The 25,497-nt window shown below is 49.8% G+C and overlaps 1 protein-coding gene across 1 annotated transcript in view; it reads left to right on the top strand.

The window, feature by feature from the left end:
• The window catches only part of LOC128822971 (zinc finger protein OZF-like), a 130,837-nt gene that overhangs the window by 44,584 nt on the left and 60,756 nt on the right, over window positions 1-25,497 (top strand). Inside the window, exon 6 of the mRNA XM_054004895.1 lies at window positions 20,868-21,400. Within this exon, the coding sequence (XP_053860870.1) occupies window positions 20,868-21,400 (533 nt within the window). The remainder of the gene's footprint in view (window positions 1-20,867; window positions 21,401-25,497) is intronic.

The following is a 25,497-nucleotide window of genomic DNA, read 5'->3' on the forward strand; positions in this document are numbered from 1 at the left end:
CTGCTGCTACGAAAGGTAGTGACTCTGGGAAATGTGCAGGTCACAGTGGATGGCTTTGCTGCAATGGGATTCCCTAACTGTGGTGGGGCGATAGATGGAACCCATATCCCTATCTTGGCACCGGAGCACCAGGGTACCCAGTACATAAACCACAAGGGGTACTTTTCAATGCTGCTGCAAGCACTGGTGGATCACAAGGGACGTTTCACCAACTTCAACGTGGGCTGGCCGGGAAGGGTTCATGACGCCCGCGTCTTCAGGAACACTACACTGTTTAAACGGCTGCAGCAAGGGACTTACTTACCGGACCAGAAAATAACCGTTGGGGGATGTTGAAATGCCAATAGTTATTCTTGGGGACCCAGCCTACCCCTTAATGCCATGGCTCATGAAGCCATACACAGGCAGCCTGGACAGGAGTCAGGAGCTGTTCAACTACAGGCTGAGCAAGTGCAGAATGGTGGTAGAATGTGCATTTGGCCGTTTAAAAGATCGCTGGTGCTCCTTACTGACTTGGTCAGACCTCAGCCAAACCAGTTGTCACGGAGTATTGGGGAACTCAGGGCCCTGCACCCCCGGCTTCCTGCGATTCACTGCGACTCTCAGCCAGCCAGTAAAGCAGAAGGTTTATTTGGATGACAGGAATACAGTCCAAGACAGGTCTTGCAGGCACAGACAACAGGGACCCCCTCAGTTAGGTCCATCTTGGGGGCCCAAGGCATCCCAGCCCAGCCCCCCTTGGGAGGTCAGAGCCATCTCTGCCTCCCAGACATCTCTCCAGCCTGCTTCCCACACTCTCGCCTCAGCGACCCCTCCCACAGCCTTTGTTCAGTTTCCCGGGCTAAGGAGTCCCCTGGCCTTCAACCCCTTCCTGGGTTCTCGTGTTACACACTCAGGTATGCGCCCTCAGGCTGTCTCCCATCCTCCAATGCAGACTATTCCAGCCACACTCCCCTGTCAGCACTCACAGACCACAGTGAGAACAGGCCCAGTTCGTCACATCTCCCCCCTTCGAGACCGAACTGAGCAGGGTCACTTTAGCCAGTGACCCTGGGAAGTTCGAACCTACCCCCGTTCCCATGGATGCCCCCGCATCCCTCCCATTCCTTGGTGAGAATTACACCAGGCCCCTTCAGTTTCACGCCCCCCCTTAGGTCGGGGGTGCTTGATGGCACTCGCAGTTCGCATGTGGGAAGGTTTATGCGGCCTGTGCCCTTTCCCCACCCCCATACCTCTGGGGCTCCAACTGGGCTGTGGTCTTCTCCCAGCGCTCCAGTCTGGAGGTCTGTGCTTTGGGCTCTCTTGGTTCAGAGCCGCCCTTTTAACCTTGGCCACCCTCCGGAAAGGCTCCTCTATGCTGGGCAGGGGTCCTAAAGCTGTTTTCCCCTTGTCCCAGGCCTTCCTCCCCCTCTGACAGGGGTCACAGGATCCGCAGTACTGTCGGACAGTAACAAAGACCCCAGGCCAGTAAAAGCTCCGTAGCAGCCTCTGCTGGGTACGCCAGGTTCCCTGGTGCCCTGAGAGGGGAATGTCATGGGCCCGGCACAGCAGCTGGCGGCGATACTTCTGGGGTACCACCAGCTGCCTCCTGATCCCCCCTGACTCCATTTCCCCTGGGGGAGCCCATTCTCGGTACAGGAACCCCTTCTCCCACAGGAACCTTTTCCGGCCACCTCGTCCCATGGTCTGTACCGCATTGAGGTCGGCTAGGTCCCTTATCTTCCGCAAGGAGGGGTCTCTCTGTAACTCGGCCTGGAACTCAGCAGCTGGGACAGGGATGGCCACCTGCTCTTCCTCGCCCGCTGGGCCTGAAGCTGCAGCCTCCCTGAGCCGTGTCCCTGGGCGTTCCCTCCCCACCAGGTTAGGGTCCTGCGCCTCAGGCAAGGCACCCCCCCCAAGGCCAGGGCGCAGTGCCCCTCGCCGGCTCTGACTGTGGGTCACAACCAGTGCCCTTTGGGGGTTGCTTGGCCAGTTCTCCAGGTCCCCCCCCATCAATACCTCAGTGGGCAAATACGGGTATACCCCCACATCCTTGGGGCCCTCCTTGGCCCCCCACTTCAGGTGTACCCTTGCCACGGGTACTTTGACTGGTGTTCCGCCCACCCCCGTCAGGGTCAGGTAGGTGTTGGGCACCACCTGATCTGGGGCCACCACCTCGGGCCGGGCCAGCGTCACCTCTGCGCCCGTATCCCAGTATCCATTGACCTTCCTCCCATCCACCTCCAGGGGAACAAGGTACTCTCTCCGGAGGGACAACCCCGCGCCTACCATATAAACCAAAAACCCTGAGTCTGGAGCATCCAGCCCCCTAGAGGAGCTGGCCTGGAGCTCTCCTCCCTCCTTAGCAGGTGGTACTCTGCCAGCCCCCCTTCCCTGGGAATGCTGCCTTTCGCCGGGCTGGGTCTCTACCCAGTCAACCCTCTGTGGGTTCGGTCTGCTCAGTCTGTCCCTGAGCCTAGGGCACTGGGCCCGTATGTGGCCCTTTTGGCCACAGTGGTAGCAGCCCATGTCCCATGGGTCCCCTTGAGTAGGTCGGATGGTCCTGATGCCGGATGCTCCCCTCTGATGGGTTTTTTCTGTATTTTCCCATGGGGAGGTCCCATGGTGACTCTCTCTCTGCGTTGTGGTGGGACTGTTCCTTTGGGACTCCTCCCTTTTATCTCCTGACCGGCTCTTTACAAACTCATCGGCCAGCTGCCCGGCGTGTCGCGGGTTCTCTGGCTTTCTGTCCACCAACCACAGCCTCAGGTTGGATGGGCACTGCTCATACAGTTGCTCCAGTACCAGCAGTTTAATCAGGTCCTCCTTCGTCTGGGCCCCACCAGCCCACTTGCTGGCGTATCTTTCCATGCGGGCGGCTAGTTGCAGATATGAGATCTCAGGGGTTTTATCTTGACTCCGGAACCTTTCCCAGTACATCTCAGGAGTCAGCCCAAACTCTCGTAGCAGGGCCTTTTTGAATAGTTCGTAGTCCCCTTTCTCTGCCTCTCCCAGTTGGCGGTACAATGCCACGGATTTGGGGTCCAGTAAGGGGGTAAGGACCCGGAGTCTGTCTGCGGGATCAACCCGGTGCAGCTCGCAGGCCGTCTCAAAGGCCTCCAGGAAGTCATCCATGTCCTCCCCCTCCTTGTGTGGGGCCAGGATGCACTTATCAAAGCTCCGTGCAGTCCTGGGTCCCCCCTCACTCACCGCAGCCGGGGGTTCGCTGCCCTTCAATCTCGCCAGTTCCAGTTCATGCTGACGCTGTCTCTCATTCTCCTGTCTCTGTCTCTCGTTCTCCTCCTGTTCACGCTGATGCTGTCTCTCTTCATGCTGTCTCTGTTGTTCACGATCCTCCAGCTCTCTCAGTTTTAGCTCTTTCTCCCATTCCAGCCAATTCCGCTCCCCAGATGCCGAACGTCGCCGGGAGGATCCTCTGCTGGCCGGCGAGCTTCGCTGGGAGGGTCCCCTGCTGGCCGGGGGGGCCACGGCGCCTTCGGTATTTGCTGGGCTCCTCCCCACCCTTCCCCTAGGCATAGGAAGGAGGGGTCTCGGGAAGCCCTCAGCAGCCGGCTGACCACTCCCAGCTGGGACAGACACTGGTGCCTGCGCTGCATTTGCCAGGCTGCTTCCCTGAGACACAGGGATCAGTTCATTCGCGCGATCTTCCGCCTCCAGCCGGGCAATGAGCTGTTCTTTGGTGAGCCTCCCAATGCACAGCCCCCTCTGCTTGCACAGCTTCACCAGGTCGCTCTTAAGCCGCTTGGCATACATCTTCCTGCTGGCCACTCACCGGCCTGTGTGCTCACAGCTCCCCACAGTTCCCAGGGAGACCCCTAGTGTGCCAGCCCTTCTCGAGGTCACCACCTCTCTGCCAGGGTCGAGCTGCAGACTCCTCCGCCCCTGGGACCACTCGCTGCGATCCCCCCGGGGGACCCTGTTACTGCAAAAGTCCTTCTCGCTGGTCACACACTCCCAGGGGTAATAACTCTCTCTCTCTCACTCTTCAGCACGCCTGGTCCCCGTCAATCCCCCTTCGTTTTACTGCTCCCCAGTCACTTACTGCAGGAAGCGCCGTCCACGGGGTGCAGTAGATCCCGCCGCTGCCACCAGTTGTCACGGAGTATTGGGGAACTCAGGGCCCTGCACCCCCGGCTTCCTGCGATTCACTGCGACTCTCAGCCAGCCAGTAAAGCAGAAGGTTTATTTGGATGACAGGAATACAGTCCAAGACAGGTCTTGCAGGCACAGACAACAGGGACCCCCTCAGTTAGGTCCATCTTGGGGGCCCAAGGCATCCCAGCCCAGCCCCCCTTGGGAGGTCAGAGCCATCTCTGCCTCCCAGCCATCTCTCCAGCCTGCTTCCCACACTCTCGCCTCAGCGACCCCTCCCACAGCCTTTGTTCAGTTTCCCGGGCTAAGGAGTCCCCTGGCCTTCAACCCCTTCCTGGGTTCTCGTGTTACACACTCAGGTATGCGCCCTCGGGCTGTCTCCCATCCTCCAATGCAGACTATTCCAGCCACACTCCCCTGTCAGCACTCACAGACCACAGTGAGAACAGGCCCAGTTCGTCACACCAATATCCCCATTGTTATTGCTGCTTGCTGTGTGCTCCACAATCTCTGTGAGAGTAAGGGGGAGACCTTTATGGCGGGGTGGGAGGCTGAGGTAAATCGCCTGGCTGCTGATTATGCGTATCCAGACACCAGGGCGATTAGAAGATCACACCAGGAAGCGCTGCGCATCAGAGAAGCTTTGAAAGCCAGTTTTGTGACTGGCCACGCTATGGTGTGAAAGTTCTGTTTGTTGAAAACCCACCCCCTTGATTGACTCATTCCCTGTAAGCAAACCACCCTCCCCTCTTAAATCACAGCTTGCTTTTAAAGGAAATAAAGTCACTACCATTTAAAAATCATGTATTCTTTATTAATTGATTATAAACATAGGGAGAGAACTGACAAGCTAGCCTGGGTGGGGTTTGGGAGGAGGATAGGAGGGAAGTAAAAGGCCACTGAAAAAATTCAATATAATGACAGCCTTTTGCTTGGGCTGTCCACTGGGGTGGGGTGGAGTGGAAGGGTGCACGGAGCCTCCCCCCCACGCGTCCTTACACGTCTGGGTGAGGAGGATATGGAACATGGTGAGGGGGAAGGGAGGTTATACAGTGGCTGCAGCGGCACTCTGTTATCCTTCTGCCGTTCCTGAAGCTCCACCAGACGCCGGAGCATGTCCGTTTGATCACGCAGCAGCCCCAGCATTGCAGCCTGCCACCTCTCATCTCGAGCGTCCCTCATGACCTCACGTTTACTGACATCTTTCCTGTACTTAGATACCGTGTCCTGCCACTCATTCAAATGAGCTCTTTCATTGGGGGTGCATTCCATTATTTCCGAGAACATCTCATCTCGCTGCCTCTTTCTCCGCCACCTTATCTGAGATAGCCTTCGGGACGGAGGAGGGAGGCTTGAAAAATTTGCAGCTGCTGGAGGGATGGAAAAAAGGAGAGAAGTTTTTAAAATGATACATTTTACAGAACAATGCTTATACTCTTTCATGGTGAACAATGCTATTCACATTACATAGCACATGTGATTGTACAAGGTCACGTTTTCCATCTTAATATTGAGTGCCTGTGTCTTTCGTGTTAGAGATCACAGACGCAGGTCCAGGCAACAGAATTTGGCTTGCATGCGGCCATGGTAAGCCATTGTCTTTTGGCTTCTGCTCCCTCCTTTCCCACATACCAAGCAAAGCCCGTTGACTGCTGCGGTTTTCCTGTTAACCTTGAGCAGCAGAAAACAAACTAAACCCCCTGCCCCCCCCCCATCCAATTCTCTGGGATGATCGCTTTATCCCTCCCCCCACTGCGTGGCTGGTATCAGGGAAGATCCCTGCTAGCCAAACGCAAAAAACTCAGCGCCAATTCCCCCCCCCCCCTCCGCGCTTGGCTAACTGCAGGGAAGGATTTCCTTTCAGCCACAGGCAAACAGCCCAGTAGGAACAGCCACCTCTGTCCCTTTAATTAAATTCCCGTATTTCAACCACGTTACCATGAGCGATATCACTCTCTTGAGGATTACACAGCGAGATAAAGAACGGATGTTGCTTGAATGCCAGCAAACACCGGGACCATACGCTGCCAGGCTTTGTCAGGCAATGATACCAGATTACTTGCTACTAGCATGGCATTTTCAAGTGTCCTACCATGGAGGACGGAATAAGGCTGCGCTGCCCAGAAACCTTCTGCAAAGGCTTTTGGAGTACCTCCAGGAGATGTCCCTGGAGGATTTCCGCTCCATCCCCAGACACGTTAACAGACTTTTCCAGTAGCTCTACTGGCCGCGAATGCATCCCAAGTCCTCAGGGCAAAGTAATCATTAAAAAACACTTGCTTTTAAACCATGTTTTATATTTTAAAAGGTAAACTCACCTTAGGTCCCTTCTATTGGGTCATGGTCTTGGGTACTAGCTTGGGAGGGTACTTCAGTCAGGTTGAGAAAAAGATCCTGGCTGTTGGGGAGAACGGAGTGCTGTGTGCTCTCCGCAAGCTCATCCTCCTCCTCCTCTTCCCCGTCCGCAGAATCCTCAGGTGTGGCTGATGAGATTACCCCCACCTCGGAATCCATGGTCAGAGGTGGGGTAGTGGTGGCGGCCCCCCCCCTAGAATTGCATGCAGCTCAGCATAGAAGTGGCACGTCTGCGGCTCTGACCCAGAGCGACTGTTTGCTTCCTTTGTTTTCTGATAGGCTTGCCTGAGCTCCTTGACTTTCACGCGGCACTGCTCTGAGTCCCTATTGTGGCCTCTCTCCATCATGCCCTTGGAGATTTTTTCAAAAGTTTTGGCATTTCGTCTTTTCGAACGCAGTTCTGCTAGCACTGAATCCTCTCCCCATATAGCAGTCAGATCCAGTACGTCCCGTACGGTTCATGCTGGTGCTCTTTTTCGATTATCGGCCTGCATGGTTACCTGTGCTGATGAGCTATCTGTGGTCACCTGTGCTCTCCTGTGCTGGGCAAACAGGAAATTAAATTCAAATGTTTGCGGGGCTTTTCTTGTCTACCTGGCCAGTGCATCCGAGTTCAGATTGTGACCGCTCTGGACAGCAATGGTGCACTGTGGGATAGCTCCCGGAGGTCAATACCATCGAATTGCGGCCACACTAACCCTAATTCGAAATGGCAATATTGATTTCGGCGCTATTCCGCTCGTCGGGGAGGAGTACAGAAATCGATTTTAAGAGCCCTTTATTTTGAAATAAATGGCTTCGTTGTGTGGACGGGTGCAGGGTTAATTCGATTTAACGCTGCTAAATTCGAATTAAACTCATAGCGTAGACCAGGCCCTACTCATTTGGACTCACTGGGGAGCCGCAGAAAGAAACAAGGTGTGCTGAGACAAGGAGGCCCAGTCTCAGAGCCCCCAGGGTCACGCTTGCCAAAAGCTAAAACTAGGCCCAGCCCATGAAATGGGGCACTCCCAGGAGAGACTGTATAAAGGCTGGAGCATCAAACAACTTAGTAAACCTGAGACAGCCTTGGAGACAATGAGAGGGAGAATCCCCCAAAGTGACTCCTTTGATTCTGCTCTTCTCTGGCCCTTGGTTTATAAAATCATAGAACTGGAAGGGACCTTGAGAGTTCATCTAGTCCTGTCCCCTGCACTCAAGGCAGGAGTAAGTATTATCTAGACCATCCCTGACAGGTGTTTGTCCAGCCTGCTCTTAAAAATCCCCAGTGATGGAGATTCCACAACCTCCCTAGGCAATTTATTCAAGTGCTTAACCACTCTGAGAGATAGGATTTTTTTCCTAATGTCCCACCTAAACCTCTCTTTCTGCAATTTAAGCCCATTGCTTCTTGTCCTATCCTCAGATGTTAAGAAGAACAATTTTTCTCCCTCCTCCTTGTAACAACCATTTATGTATTTGAAAACTGTGATCCTGTCCTTTCTCAGTCTTCTCTTCTCCAGACTAAACAAATGCAATTTTTTCAATCTTGCCTCATAGGTCATGTTTTCTAGACCTTTCATCATTTTTGTTGCTCTTCTCTGGACTTTCTCCAATTTGTCCACATCTTTCCTGAAATGTGGTGCCCAGAACTGGACACACTGCTCCAGTTGAGGCCTAATCAGCGTGGAGTAGAGAGGAAGAATTACTTCTCGTGTCTTGCTTACAATACTCCTGCTAATACATCCCAGAATGATACTTGCTTTTTTTGCAACACTGTAACACTGATGACTCATATTTACCTTGTGATCCACTGTGACCCCCAGATCTCTTTCCGCAGTACTCCTTCCTAGGCAGTCATTTCCCACTTTGTATGTGTACAACTGATTGTTCCTTCCTAAGTGAAGTACTTTGGATTTGTCCTTATCGAATTTCATCCTATATACTTCAGACCATTTCTCCAGTTTGTCCAGATTATTTTAATTCTATCCTTCAAAGCACTTGCAACCCCTCCCAGCTTGGTATCATCTGCAAACTTTATAAGTGTAACAGAAAGACTCTGTTACTGGGAGGGTGTCACCATGTCTCAGAGGGTTACACCCTTGTGGGTGGGGGCTAGGCCTGTACTGGAATAAGGTCACTCTGTGCTTCGCAGTGTGGCAGAACCTAGAATGTCCATTAGCAGGGAAAAATCCAGGGGGAATCGGCTTGTGGAATGGACAGAAACCCCATTTGAATGCTCTCACATTGCCCTTCTCGCCCTGGCAGGCTACAGAATAATGTCCACATTTCGCTGCAGATCATCCCCTCCTCCCAGCAAGAAGGAAATGGCTGCAATGGAGCTGGCTCAGGTAAGGGATTATCAGGGAGCTGGTGATGGGTTCTGCTTGGAGGAAGAGGAGCAGTAAATGCATAGGAGGGTGGGAGCTGCTCGAGGTGGTGGGAGGCAGGAACTATGTAGGGTGGAGAAAGGGAGGGGACAGGATGTGACAAACATGCTGAGACTTGTGTAATCTAGGGTGTGATGGGTTGTCACTCTGGGGTGCAGTCTGGGGGGCTTCTGGGAATTGCTGTGCCCTCTAACCCTCAAGCTGGGCTGGCCCTTCTCATACTGCTTTGCTGGAGATTCAGCCAGCCTCTCCAGGCCTTGTTATCACCCAACACGAGAGCAGGTGGTGCCATACACTCAACTAAGCTACCCGAGTGCTTTACCTAAGCCACTCAGGGACAGATAGAAGCCATCAGCCAATTTCCCAGCGATAAGTGATAGCAAATAGATCAAAGCAGATTACTTAGCAAATAACCAAAAACTCAAACTAAGCCTAACATACTAGATCAGAGGTGGGCAAACTATGGCCCACGGTCCACATCTGGCCCGCGGGATTCTCCTGCCCGGCCCCTGAGCTCCTGGCCCGGGAGGCTAGCCCCCAGACCCTTTCCTCCTGTTCCCCCTCCCCCGCAGCCTCAGCTCGCCCCTCTGCCAGCGCAATGCTCGGGGTGGCGAGGCTGTGAGCTCCTGCGGAAGTGCCGCTGCAGGGTCCGGCCTGACCCGGTGCTCTATGCTGCACAGTGTGTGGCTGTAGCATCACCAGCCACCGGTGCTCCAGGCACTGCGGTAAGGAGGCAGGGAGCGGGGGGGTTGGAAAGAGGGCAGGGGAGTTCAGGGTGTTGGTCGGGGGCCGGGGTGTGGATACGGGTCAGTGCGGTCAGAAGGTGGGGAATTGGGAGGGTTGAATGGGGGTAGGTGTCTGGGGGGGGCTGTCAGGAAGGAAGGGGGGTTGGCTGGGGTGGCAGGGGCAGTCAGGGGTGGGGGTTCTGGGAGCAGTCATGGAACAGGGAGCAGGGGGGTGGATGGGGCAGGGGTCCCAGGGGGCCATCAGGGAACAGGGGGTGTTGGATGAGACAGGAGTCCTGGGGATGGGCTGTCAGGGGTGAGAAGTGGGAGGGAGCAGATAGGGAGTGGGGGCTGGGCCACTCCCCCCTCCCCGAACCGGTCCTCCATACAATTTCCAAAACCCGATGCGGTCCTCGTGCCAAAAAGTTTGCCTGCCCCTGTACTAGATGGATAGAATTTGAATTAGCAATTTCTCACCCTGACTGATGATTGAAGCAGTCCGCCAAGTTTCCATACACAAGCTGGAAATCACTTTACCCTGGGACCAACACTTCCCCCAGTTCAGTCTTTGTTCCTCAGGTGCTTCCAGGAGTTCTGTTGTGTGGGAAATGAGGCCAAGAGAAGATGTCACACCCCACCTCATGTAGCTTTTCCAGATGGCGGGAACCCTTTGTTCCAAACTCAGTTTCCATTCCTGTTAGTGGAAAAATACAGGTACCAAAATGGAGTTCAGTGTCATGTGGTCTGGTCACATGCCCTAGCATGCCGTGCTGAGTCATAGTAGCCATGACTCATAGGCTGGCTGAAACATTCACAGGAAGGGTAAGCTCTTCCACGGTCCATTGTCTTTGTTGGTGAGCCATCAGCACTGTCTGGCTTCTTCATTGTTGTACCTGAAAGGCTAGTTGTGGGTGTTACCCGAATAAGCACATTTGAAATACAGATACATAGTCAATGTCCATAACTTCAGATACAAATATGATCCATGTACACAAATAGGATAATCATATTCAACAAATCATAACTTTTCCAATGATACCGCACATAACGCATCTTGCACAAAATGCATCATAATTATATCCTATATCATATTATAATCCTACCACTATGCTGAATATGGGGTGTAGTGTCAGATAGGGCCTAATTTCAAGGCACAGGAGTTGGGAATGGAACTTCCCCTCTTTGTGGAACAGGAAATAACCCTCCAGCCAGGGCTGGGAAAACTTCCCAGACTCCCAGTGCTGGAACCTGAATCTACTGACACTTCATTAGTTACCACCACTCCCAATCTTTGTGGCAACTGCAAACTTTATAAGTGATGATCTTGTATTCTCTTCTAGGTCATTGATAAGAATGTTAAATAGCACAGAGCCAAGAACCAATCCTTGTGGGAACCCCCTAGAAAGAAATCCACTCGACCATGGTTCCCCATTTACAATCACAGTTTTTAATCTATTTAATGTATGCCGTGTGTGTTTTGTATCTTTCTAGTCAAAATATTGTGCTGAACCAACTCATATACCTTACAGAAGTCTAGGTATATTACATCAGTTCTATTAGCTGCAACCAAACTTTTGATCTCATCCAATAAGGATATCCAGTTAGTTTAATAGGATCTATTGTGTCTACACTTTTGTTAACGGGTACTAATGATATTACCCTCCTTTAATTCTTTATTAATGAAGTCCAGTATCGGCTGCTCCATTCTCTTGCCCAGTATCGATTTCTGACTAACACTCTTGTAATGAGATAGGTCATCTCTTTTATACCTTTTAAATATTGGCACAGCATTAGCTTTATTCCTGTCTTATGGAATTTCCCCAGTGTTCCAAGCCGTAATTAAAATCCACATTAACAGTCCACCATGCTCCTCCACCAGGTCTTTCAAAACTCTAGTTATATGGACCCACTGATTTAAACACATCTAACTTTAATAGCTGCTGTTTAACATCCTTGTGAGTTGGGGCTGGTCTTCACTAGAGGGGGGGATCGATCCAAGATACGCAACTTCATCTACGCGAATACCGTAGCTGAAATCGAAGTATCTTGGATCGAATTACCTGGGGTCCACATGGCGCAGGATCGACGGCCGCAGCTCCCCCGTCGACTGCGCTACCGCCGCTCGCTCTGGTGGAGTTCCGGAGTCGACGGTGAGCACGTTCGGGGATCGATATATCAATCCCGGATAAGACGTACCCTTACTGTTGGAATGGAAAGACTGTCGGCGTCAACATCTTATGATATGAGTTACATCATCTGTTTTTCTCCAAATCCAGGAGAGAAATATTTATTGAACACTTTACCTCTTCTGCATTATTTTTGATAATTCTACCATTTCCATCTAGTAATTTACCACTACCATTGTTAGGATTCATTTTGTACTTAATATACTTTTTAAAACTTCCTTCTTATTTTCATTGATTTCTGATAGCTTCCCTTACCAATTTTCTACAATTCTGACCTTCTAACTTATATTCTTTACTATTGACTTCCCTTTCTTTCATATATTTTATTTGAAGGGTGTTGGTATTCCTACCAGGGAGCCACCAGCAGGGTCCAGAGACAGCCCCATCTCCTATATCAAGCTCTGGCTAGTAGGCATGTGATAAATGTGAAGACCCTGCCTCCATCTGTCAGCTGGGAGAGACAAAGGTTCTCTCTTTCTACCCTCTGATGCCTCCTGGCTGCTCTAAACAAGGTGGGGTGGGACTCTGTTAACATGTGCCTCCCGGAGTTTCCATTTACTTGGCGCTGCTGTTCCGTGAATAGTGGGGTTGTGAGTGGGGCAGCAGGTACTGAGTGTTGGACTCTTTCTCTTTCAGGGGTTGGTGACTTTCGAGGAGGTGGCTGTGTATTTCACGAAGGGGGAATGGGCTCTGCTGGACCCCGCTCAGAAAGCCCTCTACAGGGATGTCATGCAGGAGAACTATGAAACGGTGGTCTTGTTGGGTAAGGAGTCCTGTCCCCTGGGTTATTAGAAGCTGCAGGGTCTCAAGAACCAGAATAACTTTATACCTTTATTCGTCATACAAGTTTTGACAAGTTTCCCTGCCCCCCCCTTTTTGCCTTATCTCCCATACGCTAGTATAATTTTTGCCCATGTGCCTTTTTGGTGCCGTTAGTCATTTTAAAATTGCATTTAAGGTATCCTTATTGGCTACATTAATAACTGTAGCTTTCATGCCTTTTCCTCATTTTAAGAGGCAAATATGCTGCCTGTAGAATTCTAAATTAAGTAAATAGGTGTATGACTCATGCATGGCTTGTGTGACAGTAAATTAAATAAATTAATGGAGATGTCCTATCTCCTAGAACTGGAAGGGACCTTGAAAGGTGATTGAGTCCAGCCCCCTGCCTTTACTAGGAGGACCAAGTACTGATTTTCCCCCAAATCCCTAAGTGGCCCCCGCCCGGATTGAACTCACAACCCTGGGTTTAGCAGGCCAATGCTGAAACCCCTGAGCTATTCCTCCCCCCAAATGAGTCAGATGAGCTCCTCTTTTGCTAGGAGAGCGTAAAATGTTGCCATTCAGGACCCCATGGGTGAAGGGAGAACAGAGCTTTGGGACGGGAGGAGAATGGGGGAGTAGATAATTCTGGGGTGCCAGGACATGAGGAGGGTGTGTGCAGGATTAGAGTTAAGAATCAGCAGGGAGGGATGAGGTAGTGAGAGACTAGGAGGGAAGACAAGAAGCTCCCAGGGTGCCGGGAGGTGGTGATGGCTGAGAGTAATGGGAAGAAGGGGAGGGGAGTGTGGAGGGAGGGCACCCAGGAAGTGAGCTGAGTGGGTCAGTGGGAGGGAGGAGAGGTTTAGGGATCTAGAGCTGTGGGGGATCCCAGACCTTTAACCCCGAATCCCTGCCCAAGCCTCAAGTAAATCCTAGACTTCAGCATAACTACTCCCACAAAGCCTCAACTTAATATAAGGCCCTGAACTGTAGTAAGCTTAGGCTATGTTTACACTACTGCGGCCAGTCAACCTGCACTACGCAACTCCAGCTACAAGAAAAACAGCTGGAGTGGACGTACCTTAGGTCGAGTTCCAGCAGGGTGTACACTGTGGGGGGTCGACGGGAGAGCTTCAGGGGTAGAGTCAGGAGTAGAGAACTGGAGAGCGATTTGCAGTCGATTTGGCAGGTCTTTATTAGACCCGCTAAATCGACCACTGGTGGATCGATCTCAGAGCGTCGATCCCGGCTGTAGTGTAGACCTGCCCTTAATAACCTATTTATTTATGTTCACCTCCTTGCCCCTCCACGCATGTTCCAAGCTAATAAGCAATACTGTGATAATGGCATTTTACCTCTAGCGAGTATAAAATTGTCCACAAGACATGAGACTAGGGCCTGGTCTACACTATGAGTTTAATTCGAATTTAGCAGCGTTAAATCATCCACACAACGAAGCCATTTATTTCAAAATAAGGGGCTCTTCAAATCGATTTCTGTACTCCTCCCCGACGAGCGGAGTAGCGCCAAAATCGATATTGTCATTTCGAATTAGGGTTAGTGTGGCCGCAATTCGATGTTATTGGCCTCCGGGAGCTATCCCACAGTGCACCATTGTGACCGCTCTGGACAGCAATCTGAACTCGGATGCACTGGCCAGGTAGACAGGAAAAGCCCCGCGAACATTTGAATTTCATTTCCTGTTTGCCCAGCACAGGAGAGCACAGGTGACCACAAAGAGCTCATCAGCACAGGTAACCATGCAGGCTGATAATCGAAAAAGAGCACCAGCATGGACTGTACGGGAGGTACTGGATCTGATCGCTATATGGGGAGAGGATTCAGTGCTAGCAGAACTTCGTTCGAAAAGACGAAATGCCAAAACTTTTGAAAAAATCTCCAAGGGCATGATGGAGAGAGGCCACAATAGGGACTCAGAGCAGTGCCGCGTGAAAGTCAAGGAGCTCATACAAGCCTATCAGAAAACAAAGGAGGCAAACGGTCGCTCCGGGTCAGAGCCGCAGACATGCCACTTCTACGGTGAGCTGCATGCAATTCTAGGGGGGGCCGCCACCACTACCCCACCTCTGACTGTGGATTCCGAGGCGGGGGTAATCTCATCAGCCACACCTGAGGATTCTGGGGACGGGGAAGAGGAGAGGAGGAGGACGACAAGCTTGCGGAGAGCACACAGCACTCCGTTCTCCCCAACATACAGGATCTTTTTCTCAGCCTGACTGAAGTACCCTCCCAAGCCAGTACCCAAGACCATGACCCCATGGAAGGGAACTCAGGTGAGTTTACCTTTTAAAATATAAAACCTGTTTTAAAAGCAAGCGTTTTTTAATGATTACTTTGCCCTGAGAACTTGGGATGCATTCGCGGCCAGTACAGCTACTGGAAAAGTCTATTAACGTGTCTGGGGACGGAGCGGAAATCCTCCAGGGACATCTCCATGAAGCTCTCCTGGAGATACTCCAAAAGCCTTTGCAGAAGGTTTCTGGGCAGCGCAGCCTTATTCTGTCCTCCATGGTAGGACACTTGAAAATGCCATGCTAGTAGCAAGTAATCTGGTATCATTGCATGACAAAGCCTGGCAGCGTATGGTCCCGGTGTTTGCTGGCATTCAAGCAACATCCGTTCTTTATCTCGCTGTGTAATCCTCAGGAGAGTGATATCGCTCATGGTAACCTGGTTGAAATACGGGAATTTAATTAAAGGGACAGAGGTGGCTGTTCCTACTGGGCTGTTTGCCTGTGGCTGAAAAGAAATCCTTCCCTGCAGTTAGCCAAGCGTGGCGGGGGGGGGGGAATTGGCGCTGAGCTTTTCGCCTTTGGCTAGCAGGGATCTTCCCTGATAACAGCCACGCAGTGGGGGGAGGGGTACAGCGATCATCCCAGATAATTCATGGGGGGCGGGGGGTTAGTTTGGTTTCTGCAGGGATCTTCCCTGATAACAGCCACGCGGTTGGGGGAGGGATAAAGCGATCATCCCAGAGAATTGGATGCCGGGGGGGGGGGGAGTAGTTTGTTTTCTGCTGCTGAAGGTTAACAGGAAAACCGCAGCACTCAACGGGCTTTGCTTGGTATGTGGGAAAGGAGGGCGCACAAGCCGAAAGACAATGGCTTACCATGGCCACACGCAAGCCGAATTCTGTTGCCCGGACCTGCGTCTGTGATCTCTAACACCAAAGCCACAGGCACTCAATATTAAGATGGAAAATGCGACCTTGTACTGAAATCACATGTGCTATGTAATGTGAATAGTGTTGTTCACCATGAAAGAGTATAAGCATTGTTCTGTAAAATGTATCATTTTAAAAACTTCTCTCCTTTTTTTTCATCCCTCCAGCAGCTGCAAATTTTTCAAGCCTCCCTCCTCTGTCCCGAAGTCTATCTCAGATAAGGCGGCGGAGAAAGAGGACGCGAGACAAGATGTTCTCGGAAATAATGGAATGCACCCGCAATGAAAGAGCTCATTTGAATGAGTGGAAGGACACAGTATCTAAATACAGGAAAGATGCCAGTGAACGTGAGTCATGAGGGACGCTCGAGATGAGAGGTGGCAAGCTGCAACGCTGGGGCTGCTGCGTGATCAAACGGACATGCTCTGGCGTCTGGTGGAGCTTCAGGAACGGCAGCAGGATAACAGAGTGCCGCTGCAGCCACTGTATAACCTCCCTCCCCACTCACCATGTTCCATAGCCTCCTCACCCAGACATGTAAGAACGTGGTGGGGGAGGCTCCGTGCACCCTCCTAGTCCACCCCAGTGGACAGGCCAACCAAAAGGCTGTCATTATATTGAATTTTTTCAATGGCCTTTTACTTCCCTCCTATCCTCCTCCCAAACCTCACCCAGGTTACCTTGTTGGTTCTCTCCCTATGTTTATAATCAATTAATAAAGAATACATGATTATTAAATGATAGTGACTTTATTTCCTTTAAAAGCAAGCTGTGATTTAAGGGGGGAGGGTGGTTTGCTTACAGGGAATGAGTCAATCAAGGGGGCGGGTTTTCAACAAACAGATATTTCACACCGTAGCGTGGCCAGTCATGAAACTGGTTTTCAAAGCTTCTCTGATGCGCAGCGCTTCCTGGTGTGATCTTCTAATCGCCCTGGTGTCTGGCTGCGCATAAGCAGCGGCCAGGCGATTTGCCTCAGCCTCCCACCCCGCCATAAAGGTCTCCCCCTTACTCTCACAGAGATTGTGGAGCACACAGCAAGCAGCAATAACAATGGGGATATTGGTTTGGCTGAGGTCTGAGCAAGTCAGTAACGATCGCCAGCGGCCTTTTAAACGGCCAAATGCACATTCTACCACCATTCTGCACTTGCTCAGGCTGTAGTTGAACAGCTCCTGACTCCTGTCCAGGCTGCCTGTGTATGGCTTCATGAGCCATGGCATCAAGGGGTAGGCTGGGTCCCCAAGAATAACTATTGGCATTTCAACATCCCCAACGGTTATTTTCTGGTCCGGGAAGTAAGTCCCTTGCTGCAGCCGTTTAAACAGAGAAGTGTTCCTGAAGACATGAGCGTCATGAACCCTTCCTGGCCAGCCCACGTTGATGTTGGTGAAACATCCCTTGTGATCCACCAGGGCTTGCAGCAGCATTGAAAAGTACCCCTTGCGGTTTATGTACTGGGTACCCTGGTGCTCCGGTGCCAAGATAGGGATATGGGTTCCATCTATCGCCCCACCACAGTTAGGGAATCCCATTGCAGCAAAGCCATCCACTATGACCTGCACATTTCCCAGAGTCACTACCTTTCGTAGCAGCACCTCAGTGATTGCTTTGGCTACTTGCATCACAGCAGCCCCCACAGTAGATTTGCCCACTCCACATTGATTCCCGACTGACCGGTAGCTGTCTGGCGTTGCAAGCTTCCACAGGGTTATCGCCACTCGCTTCTCAACTGTGAGGGCTGCTCTTGTTTTAGTATTCTGGCACTTCAGGGCAGGGGAAAGCAAGTCACAAAGTTCCATGAAAGTGCCCTTACGCATGCGAAAGTTTCGCAGCCACTGGGAATTGTCCCACACCTGCAACACTGTGCGGTCCCACCAGCCTGTGCTTGTTTCCCGGACCCAGAATCGGCATTCCATGTTTATAACCTGCCCCATTAACAGCATGATCTCCAAAGCACCGGGGCCCGCGGTTTGATAGAATTCCATGTCCAGGTCCTCATCACTCTCAACGCCGCGCTACCGTAGCCTACTCCTCGCCGCCTGGTTTTGCAGGTTCTGGTTCAGCATAAACTGCACAATAACGCACGAGGTGTTTACAATATTTATGACTGCTGTCTTGAGCTGAGCGGGCTCCATGCTTGCCGTGGTATGTCGTCTGCACTGTTCACCCAGGAAAAAGGCGTGAAACAGTTGTCTGCCGTTGCTTCCCTGGAGAGGGGGGAGGATGTACCCAGAACCACCCGCGAAAATGTTTTTGGCCCCATCAGGCATTGGGATCTCAACCCAGAATTCCAATACTTCTGTTAGTCTTAAAGGTGCCACAGGACCCTCTGTTGCTTTTTACAGATTCAGGCTAACACGGCTACCCCTCTGATAAGGGAATAATTGTCTCCTGTCCATGGGAGGATCTCCACTTGGCTGAGTGAAGCATACATGGATTCGTTACGTTTTGGGAGCGGGAAGGACTGGGCTCGCAGATGCAGGGAGCTCTACCGGAGCGAAGACTAATGGATAGGCACAGGGAAAGGAAACCAAAGCATTTTCTACAGCAGCAGGGCTCACGGGCATTGGCCAGTATGGACTATATTGTCTTCTTCGCTTCCCTGTGCTAATCTAAGGACTTTCCAATGCTGTGTTTCGGTCGACTAATAAACCCTGCTATGTTTTAAAAGTCTGCCCAGTGTCACAGCAAAAACTTGCTCTGTTCATTGACTGAGGAACAGTCTCTGACCAGGAGTATCATTCAGCTGGACCTGCTGGGCAGAGCTCACAGGTTGAAATAGGAGTGTTGAAGCCAGAGGCTCAGTCTCAGGTGTTGAAGCTACATGGCCTATTCTTGTGGAAGAATGGGACCCCTTGGGGGTCTAATGCACTCAAGGGGCACCTCCCAAGGACTGTTTAAAAGCCAGGGCATTGCACAGATCCTGTGGATCCATGACAGTGTGCCAGTGTGCCTTCTGGGGAAAAGATATAAAACAAGAAAAGGATCTAAATGTGTATTTACCATCGCCCCCTCATCAGTCCTCGTGGGAATCCCTGATCAGTTCCAAAGTGTATTAAAACCTTCCTTAAAGGCTTACCTGTTGCTTATCAGGTCATGTCAGTTTTGTTAGAGGGCTTTCCCTTCACCCTCCCACTTCCCTGGTTCTTGTCACGCAGACAGCAAGCAGCAAAAGACCAGACGTTCGAAGCGCAGATAAGGCATATTCCGAAGCCCTTCACACCAATTGGCCTTATCTCTATACGCGATAGAGTCTGTTCCCCAGTGTTCCGTTGACAGCTCTGATACCGCAGAGCATTTTCCCCGTGTCCCCCTTCCCAGCTGTGACGCCACAGAGCGTTTTCCCCGTTTCCCCCATCCCAGCTCTGACGCCACAGAGTCTTGCCTGTGTCTCCATTCCTTGTTCCTGTTTTCCCCCCTTAACAAACATGATTCCAATTTCCTTTCCCCCTCCTTTTTGATCCCATTTATATAGTAATATTCTCAGCTATACCTTAACCAATCATTGTACTGAAATTTAACTAACCAATTCTAACATATTCTCTAACCAATTGTATTCCACTACATAATTTGCTTACACCTAGCAACATTAATTATACAGCAGACAGAAACAATTAGAGAACCAGACAGATTAACAAGGTAAAAGTTGTGGCCATAAAGATAAAACAATATGGAAATGAGGGTTTCACAACCACAACCATTAATAAGTGATTTATTGCCAGACATGATGCTATCAAACTAAGTTTTCTTAAACCATCTTAAGATCTGTTTCTTTATCTGGTGGGGATGGACGCTGTCCGGACATTGACCGTCTTCCTAACAGCCCAATAGCACCTTATGTCAGTGTGATTGGTTTGGGAGGTGAGGATGTGACCCTACGCTTCCCAGCTTATGGCTGCCCCTCCTGCTTAGCCAAAGGCCTTAGCCTGAGAACAAGGCCTCAGACTATCCTAGTGAGAGAAGGCCCAGACACAGGTGGACTGTGATCTTGATTCTTTGTTTTTATACCCCTGTAAGTAGCTAAGTGATAAAAATACACCTAAGTTCTTAAAGTATAGGCTTTACAGGCAGGCCTGAATATCTATATCCTAACAGTGGGTTCTACCCCTTCCCCCATTCTGTGTCTGTCTTGTCTATTTAGATTGTAAATTCTTCAGGGCATGGACCATCTATCTACTATTCTGTGTTTGTACTTGTCCTAGCACAATGGGGACCCACTGTTAATGGGTCCTCAGGCACTAAGGTAATGCATATGATTTATAATAATAATAACTCTCCTGCCACTTTGAGCCAAGGAAGATGGCCTTGGGATGTTACTGCTTAAAAATGATCTGGGGTTAAAACCATGGAATATTCTTTGTGACAAGTATCCCACAAATTCCACTGACCTCCCTTGTTTTCTTTCCCTGGAGTAGGGTTTCCAATTTCCAAACCTGATGTGATCTCGCAGCTGGAACGAGGGGAAGAGCCGTGGGTCCCGGACCTCCAGGGCTCTGAGAAAGAAGTGCTCCCAAGAGCTGCCTTCACAGGTGAGGAATTGGTTAAACCAACTCAACAACTGTTTGGGAATGCAGGAAACATTTGGGATGCCCTACAAAGACCCTGTGAGCTCTCCAAGTTCAGGATTGTTCCCTGCAGATGTGGAATCATTACGGCAGATGTCACTCATGACTTCCCTCCTATTCTGACTGACAACTGGCAGGAGATCCCTCCCCGATCTCGCTTTCCCCTGAGTGTCCTGGTGAGATGCGGACCAAAACTGATCCCTTCCTCTCTCGTCTGTGGGAAGGGTTTGGGGAAAATCAGCTCCTTATAGGTTTGATCTCTCACACACATATTTTGGTTTGTTCATCCCTTTTTCCATTCCTCTCTCTGAGATCTCCTTTCTTTCTTGCACAGGGACTGACCTATGTCTGGATTCTCTCTGTCTCCCATCAGGTGTTGGGATGGTGAGTGAGAATGAGGAGGAGAAACCCCAGCAGGAAGATGCTGAGCAAGTAGAACCACATGGAATGTTATCAGGAAGATCCAAAGGGAATGTTTCCAGGAGTTGTGCACTCCGAGAAAAAGCAAAAGCCTGTGAGACTCAGGAGAGGTCAGAGGAAAACTTTAGTAGCCACTCAGACCTTATAACAAGCAACAGAATCAACTTGGAAGAGAGACACTACACATGCTCCGAGTGCGGGAAAAGCTTCAGGCGGAGCTCAAACCTTATCATACATCGTAGAATCCACACAGGAGAGAAGCCCTACACATGCACTGAGTGCGGGAAAAGCTTCAATTACAGCTCTACCCTTATCACACATCAGAGAATCCACACAGGGGAGAAGCCCTACACATGCTCTGAGTGTGGGAAAAGCTTTAATCACAGCTCTACCCTGATCACACATCATAGAATCCACACAGGGCAGAATCCCTACACATGCTCTGAGTGTGGGAAAAGCTTCAGTCGGCGCTCAGACCTTGTCACACATCGTAGAATCCACACAGGAGAGTTGCCCTACACATGCTCTGAGTGCGGGAAAAGCTTCAGTCGGAGCTCAAACCTTATCACACATCGTAGAATCCACACAGGGGAGAAGCCCTACACATGCTCTGAGTGCGGGAAAAGCTTCAGTTGTAGCTCATACCTTATCACACATCGTAGAACCCACACAGGAGAGACGCCCTACACATGCTCTGAGTGCGGGAAAAGCTTCAGTTGTAGCTCATATCTTATCAGACATCAGAGAATGCACACGGGGAGACACCCTACACGTGCTCTTAGTGCGGGAAAAGCTTCAGTCACAGCTCTGCCCTGATCACACATCAGACAATCATCACAGGAGAGACGCCCTACACATGCTCTGTGTGCGGGAAAAGCTTCAGTGATAGCTCAAGCCTCATTAGACATCAGAAAATCCACATGAGAGAGAACTGTAATAAATCCCCTGACTAGGGCTGGCCAAAGATTTTTTGTTTTCTTTTGTTTTTTAAATCACATTTGCTAATTCCCACATCGTGATTTTTGCACCATCTTCACTGTGATCTCTCAGGTCCACCATATGAGTTGCCTGCTTTTGCCTTTTGCAGCTCACCCTTCTTTGGGGTCAGTCCTGTGATCTTTTCTATCAACTCCTTTTGAGTCATAGGAGTGTGTGTCTGTGACGTTATTGACATAAACTGGGACCGTGTAGATCATTGTTGCAACCAAGGTCCTGTAGTGGCACCCAAATCTTGTGTAAAGGTGGTCAAATGGGGTGTCTAGGACAAGGTTATGGTTTACTGGTTATGATTATGCTGTCTATATGTGTGTATCAGTTTTGTAGTTGAAGTTATGAATATTGGCTCTAGACTGTCTGTATTTCAAACTTATGCTATGCTTCTGGGTGACATCCCAGACAGACTGGTGTTAGCTCTGCCTAGCCTGCTTGATGGCCCATTAAGGACCATCAGCTATACAATGGACCCATTGAGAGAAGGCAAATATGCCTTGAGACAAAGCAAAGTATGCAGGAACTTGCCCATGTGACTCCAGACTCCATTTTGCTGTAATTTTCCACAGTAAGAACAAAGAGGTGTGCTTACACCTGGAAAAGACTATATAAGGCTGATGCCTCATCTCCATCTTGTCTTCAATCCTGCTTCATACCTCTGGAGGAACTTTGCTACAAGCTGAAGCTTTGAACAAAGGACTGAGGACCCATCCCAGCGGGGGATGTATTCCAGAGACTTGATTTGAACCTGCAGTTTATTCCATCGCTGCTGCAAGCCTGAACCAAGAACTTTGCCATTACTGTATGTAATTGATTCCAGTTAACCAATTCTAACTCTTATCTCTATCTTTTTCCTTTTATGAATAAACCTTTAGATTTTAGATTCTGAAGGATTGGCAACAGCGTGATTTGTGGGTAAGGTCTGATTTGTATATTGACCTGGGTCTGGGGCTTGGTCCTTTGGGATCAGGAGAACCTTTTTCTTTTACTGGGGTATTGGTTTTCATAACCATTTGTCCCCATAACGAGTGGCACTGGTGGGAATACTGGGAAACTGGAGTGTCTAAGGAGATTGCTTGTGAGACTTGCGGTTAGCCAGTGGGGTGAGACCGAAGTCCTCTTAGTCTGGCTGGTTTGGTTTGCCTTAGAGGTGGAAAAAACCCCAGCCTTGGGCTGTAACTGCCCTATTTGAGCAATTTGTCCTGAGTTGGCACTCTCAGTTGGGTTCCGCCAGAACCGCATTGTCACAGTGACGTAGTCGTGCTTGGATCCACAGAACCAGGTCAATTAAGCTTTGGATCAGAACCCCACGTTATCCAAATTTGAATTTTGGGATTGAGAGTTTGGTTGGTTAAAGAGCAGTTGCAATGGGTGAGCAAAGAGCATATGAGGGCCTTGACAAAAAAGCCCTGAAAGATTTGTGTTCAGAAAAGGGGATAAGCTTTAGAAAGAAAGCTACAAATCAAGAACTGAGAGATCTATTAATGGCCAGTGATCAGAAGGCAGAAGCAATTGAAAAGCAAAAGGCAGCAAGTAAACTGCAACTTGAACATGAACAAAGACTGGCAGAAATTCGATTGCAGGAACTAGAAGCTGAGGCAAAAGTGCAAAGATTTCAGCTCCAAGTCAAAAAAGCAAGGGAAGAAAAGCAGAAATTGTATCCTCTTGAAAGTCCGGTTTATAACAATGTTGGTATGTTGTATAACTCTGAGCAGTTGTCTGGGTGTAACCAAATGTACCCCAATTCTGCCACCTTTTATGTAAATGCTTTTACTGTGTGTTCAGTAAAGGGGGTGGCTCCATAACTTGTGCCAATGCTCTGTATGGGAGTGGTAATGAAAAATTCACAGAGAATGTAAAAGTCAATGGTAAAAGCTGTTTAGGGCAAATTATGGCTTCTAACATCACTCTGGTTAAAGCAGATCTTGTCAAAGAGGAAGATTATTTACCAAATCAGAGTGTGAATGTTGTAGTCCTCTATGAGTTTACTGTAAGCGTGCCATTAGCCAGAATCCACCTTGAATGGAATGGTGCTAAGCATGAAGTTATAGCTGGTGTAAAAAAGTTATTGCCTAAGGATCTTTTGATTGGGGAAAATGTTAAAGCTTTGTTCAGTCCAGGTAGTCAGTCACAGGACAGGAATGATCTTAAACCTGTGTCTATTGTGGGCAATGATTTGCCTGGGGAGGGTTGCTCCAAAGTTTTGTCTGAGAAGAGCTATTTGTCTGTAAATGAAGTTTCTGAATGTTGGTCTAGTGTCTCAGAAGTGAATCTGGAGTTAAATCAAGAGCAGCAAAATCTTATTGGGCAGGAAAATGTTTCTCTGGAGCAGATTAAAGTAGATGGTCAGGTGGAAGCCCTAACTGAGGAAGGAAAGGGTGGATTTTGGATGGGTGATGCATTGGTGGCTAGTACAGCTTGTAAAAGTGAATCTGAAAAGGGTAACTGTGATTTGCTGGCAGTGGCTCAGTGTAGTAAGAAGAGCAGTTTATCTGTTGGGAGTGGCAAGGTGCCTGGTAAGGAAGCTGCCCCATTCTCCCAGTCTTTGTCTGTAATCAGCCCTGTGTGCTGGGACAAAGGAGAGGAAGGCAGGAAAAGTTTGGAGGAGCCAAGGCAGCCTTGTGAGCCGATGGCTTTGTCTAGTCAGCAGTTTGGGAAGGCAGGGATAGTGGAAGATGAATGTCCCTATACCTTACCTGTTTCCTGTGTGGAGAATAGTGATAGTGAAGGAAATGTGCCTGTATCTGTCAGGGGTATTGACTTGCCTATGGAGGAAGCTACCTCAGTCTCCAAGCAGTTGTCTGGGAACAGCCCTGTGTGCTGGGACAAGGGAAATGAAATCCCAAGCTGTGTGTCTGGTAGAAAGGGTGTCTCCAGCTCTTCTTTGTCTGTGGAGCAGACAGAAGGTGCCTTTCAGCCTGTGATGGTTGAGAATAGTGCAGTTATCTCAGAATTGGTTCTGAATTCAACTAAAGCCCAGGAAGGGAATGATCCTAAGTCTGTGTCTGCTGGGGAGAATGGCACTGTAACTAGGTTGCATCCAGTTAGTGTCTTAGCAAAATCCCAGAGAACAGACAATTCTGGTGCTTATATTTTGCCTGTTGCTAGTGTATGGTTGGTAAAGGGTGTAGCAACTCTGTCTAATCAGGGTAATACCCTAGCCAGGGCACAAGGAGAGCATGAAGGTGATTTGGTTGTGTTATCTACTGATGGTGTGGAAACTTGTAGCAAGAAGGAAAGAATTCCTGAACTTGTGTGTGGCAAAGGGAAGGGAAATGTTTCTAACCTTTTATCTAGGAAGTCTATGGGTTTGCCTGAAAGGGGATTGTGTAGAGATCTGCCTGATGGGCCAAAGGTGATCCTGGATGTAAGTAAGACCCAGAAAAAGTCTGTTATTGCTCAGGGAAGTGTTCCTTTAGAGCAAGCCCTAGGTGAAGAGGGTAAGGGCAAAATTTCTGTGAGGGGTGATTTGCTGCTTAGAAAAGCTCCTGGGGAAAGGAATCCTCATGGTAAGCTGTGCAAGCAGTTCCCTGTAACTGAAGGGTGTGAGAGTGATTTAATCAAGGAAGTTTCAGTTCCTAACAGCCAGAAATTTTCTGTTGTGAATGGATCCACTGACTTTCCTTTCGAAAGATCCAGCGTGGGTAGCTTTGAGAAGGTCTCAGATGGAGTAAGAGCTGTTAAGAAAGTTGAGCAACCCTATAACCGAGTGGCTGTGTGTGGCCAGCTTGTTGGGAAGACAATGGTGTTGGAACAGGACTGTCTCCATGCTAATTCTTTAAGTGAGCAGTCTGTGCTTCAGGGTCTGAGGACAGATTTGGTTACTGGTGTTTCAAAGCAGAACAG

The sequence above is a fragment of the Malaclemys terrapin genome, chromosome 15 (assembly GCF_027887155.1).
Source record: "Malaclemys terrapin pileata isolate rMalTer1 chromosome 15, rMalTer1.hap1, whole genome shotgun sequence".
Lineage (NCBI taxonomy): Eukaryota > Metazoa > Chordata > Testudines > Emydidae > Malaclemys > Malaclemys terrapin.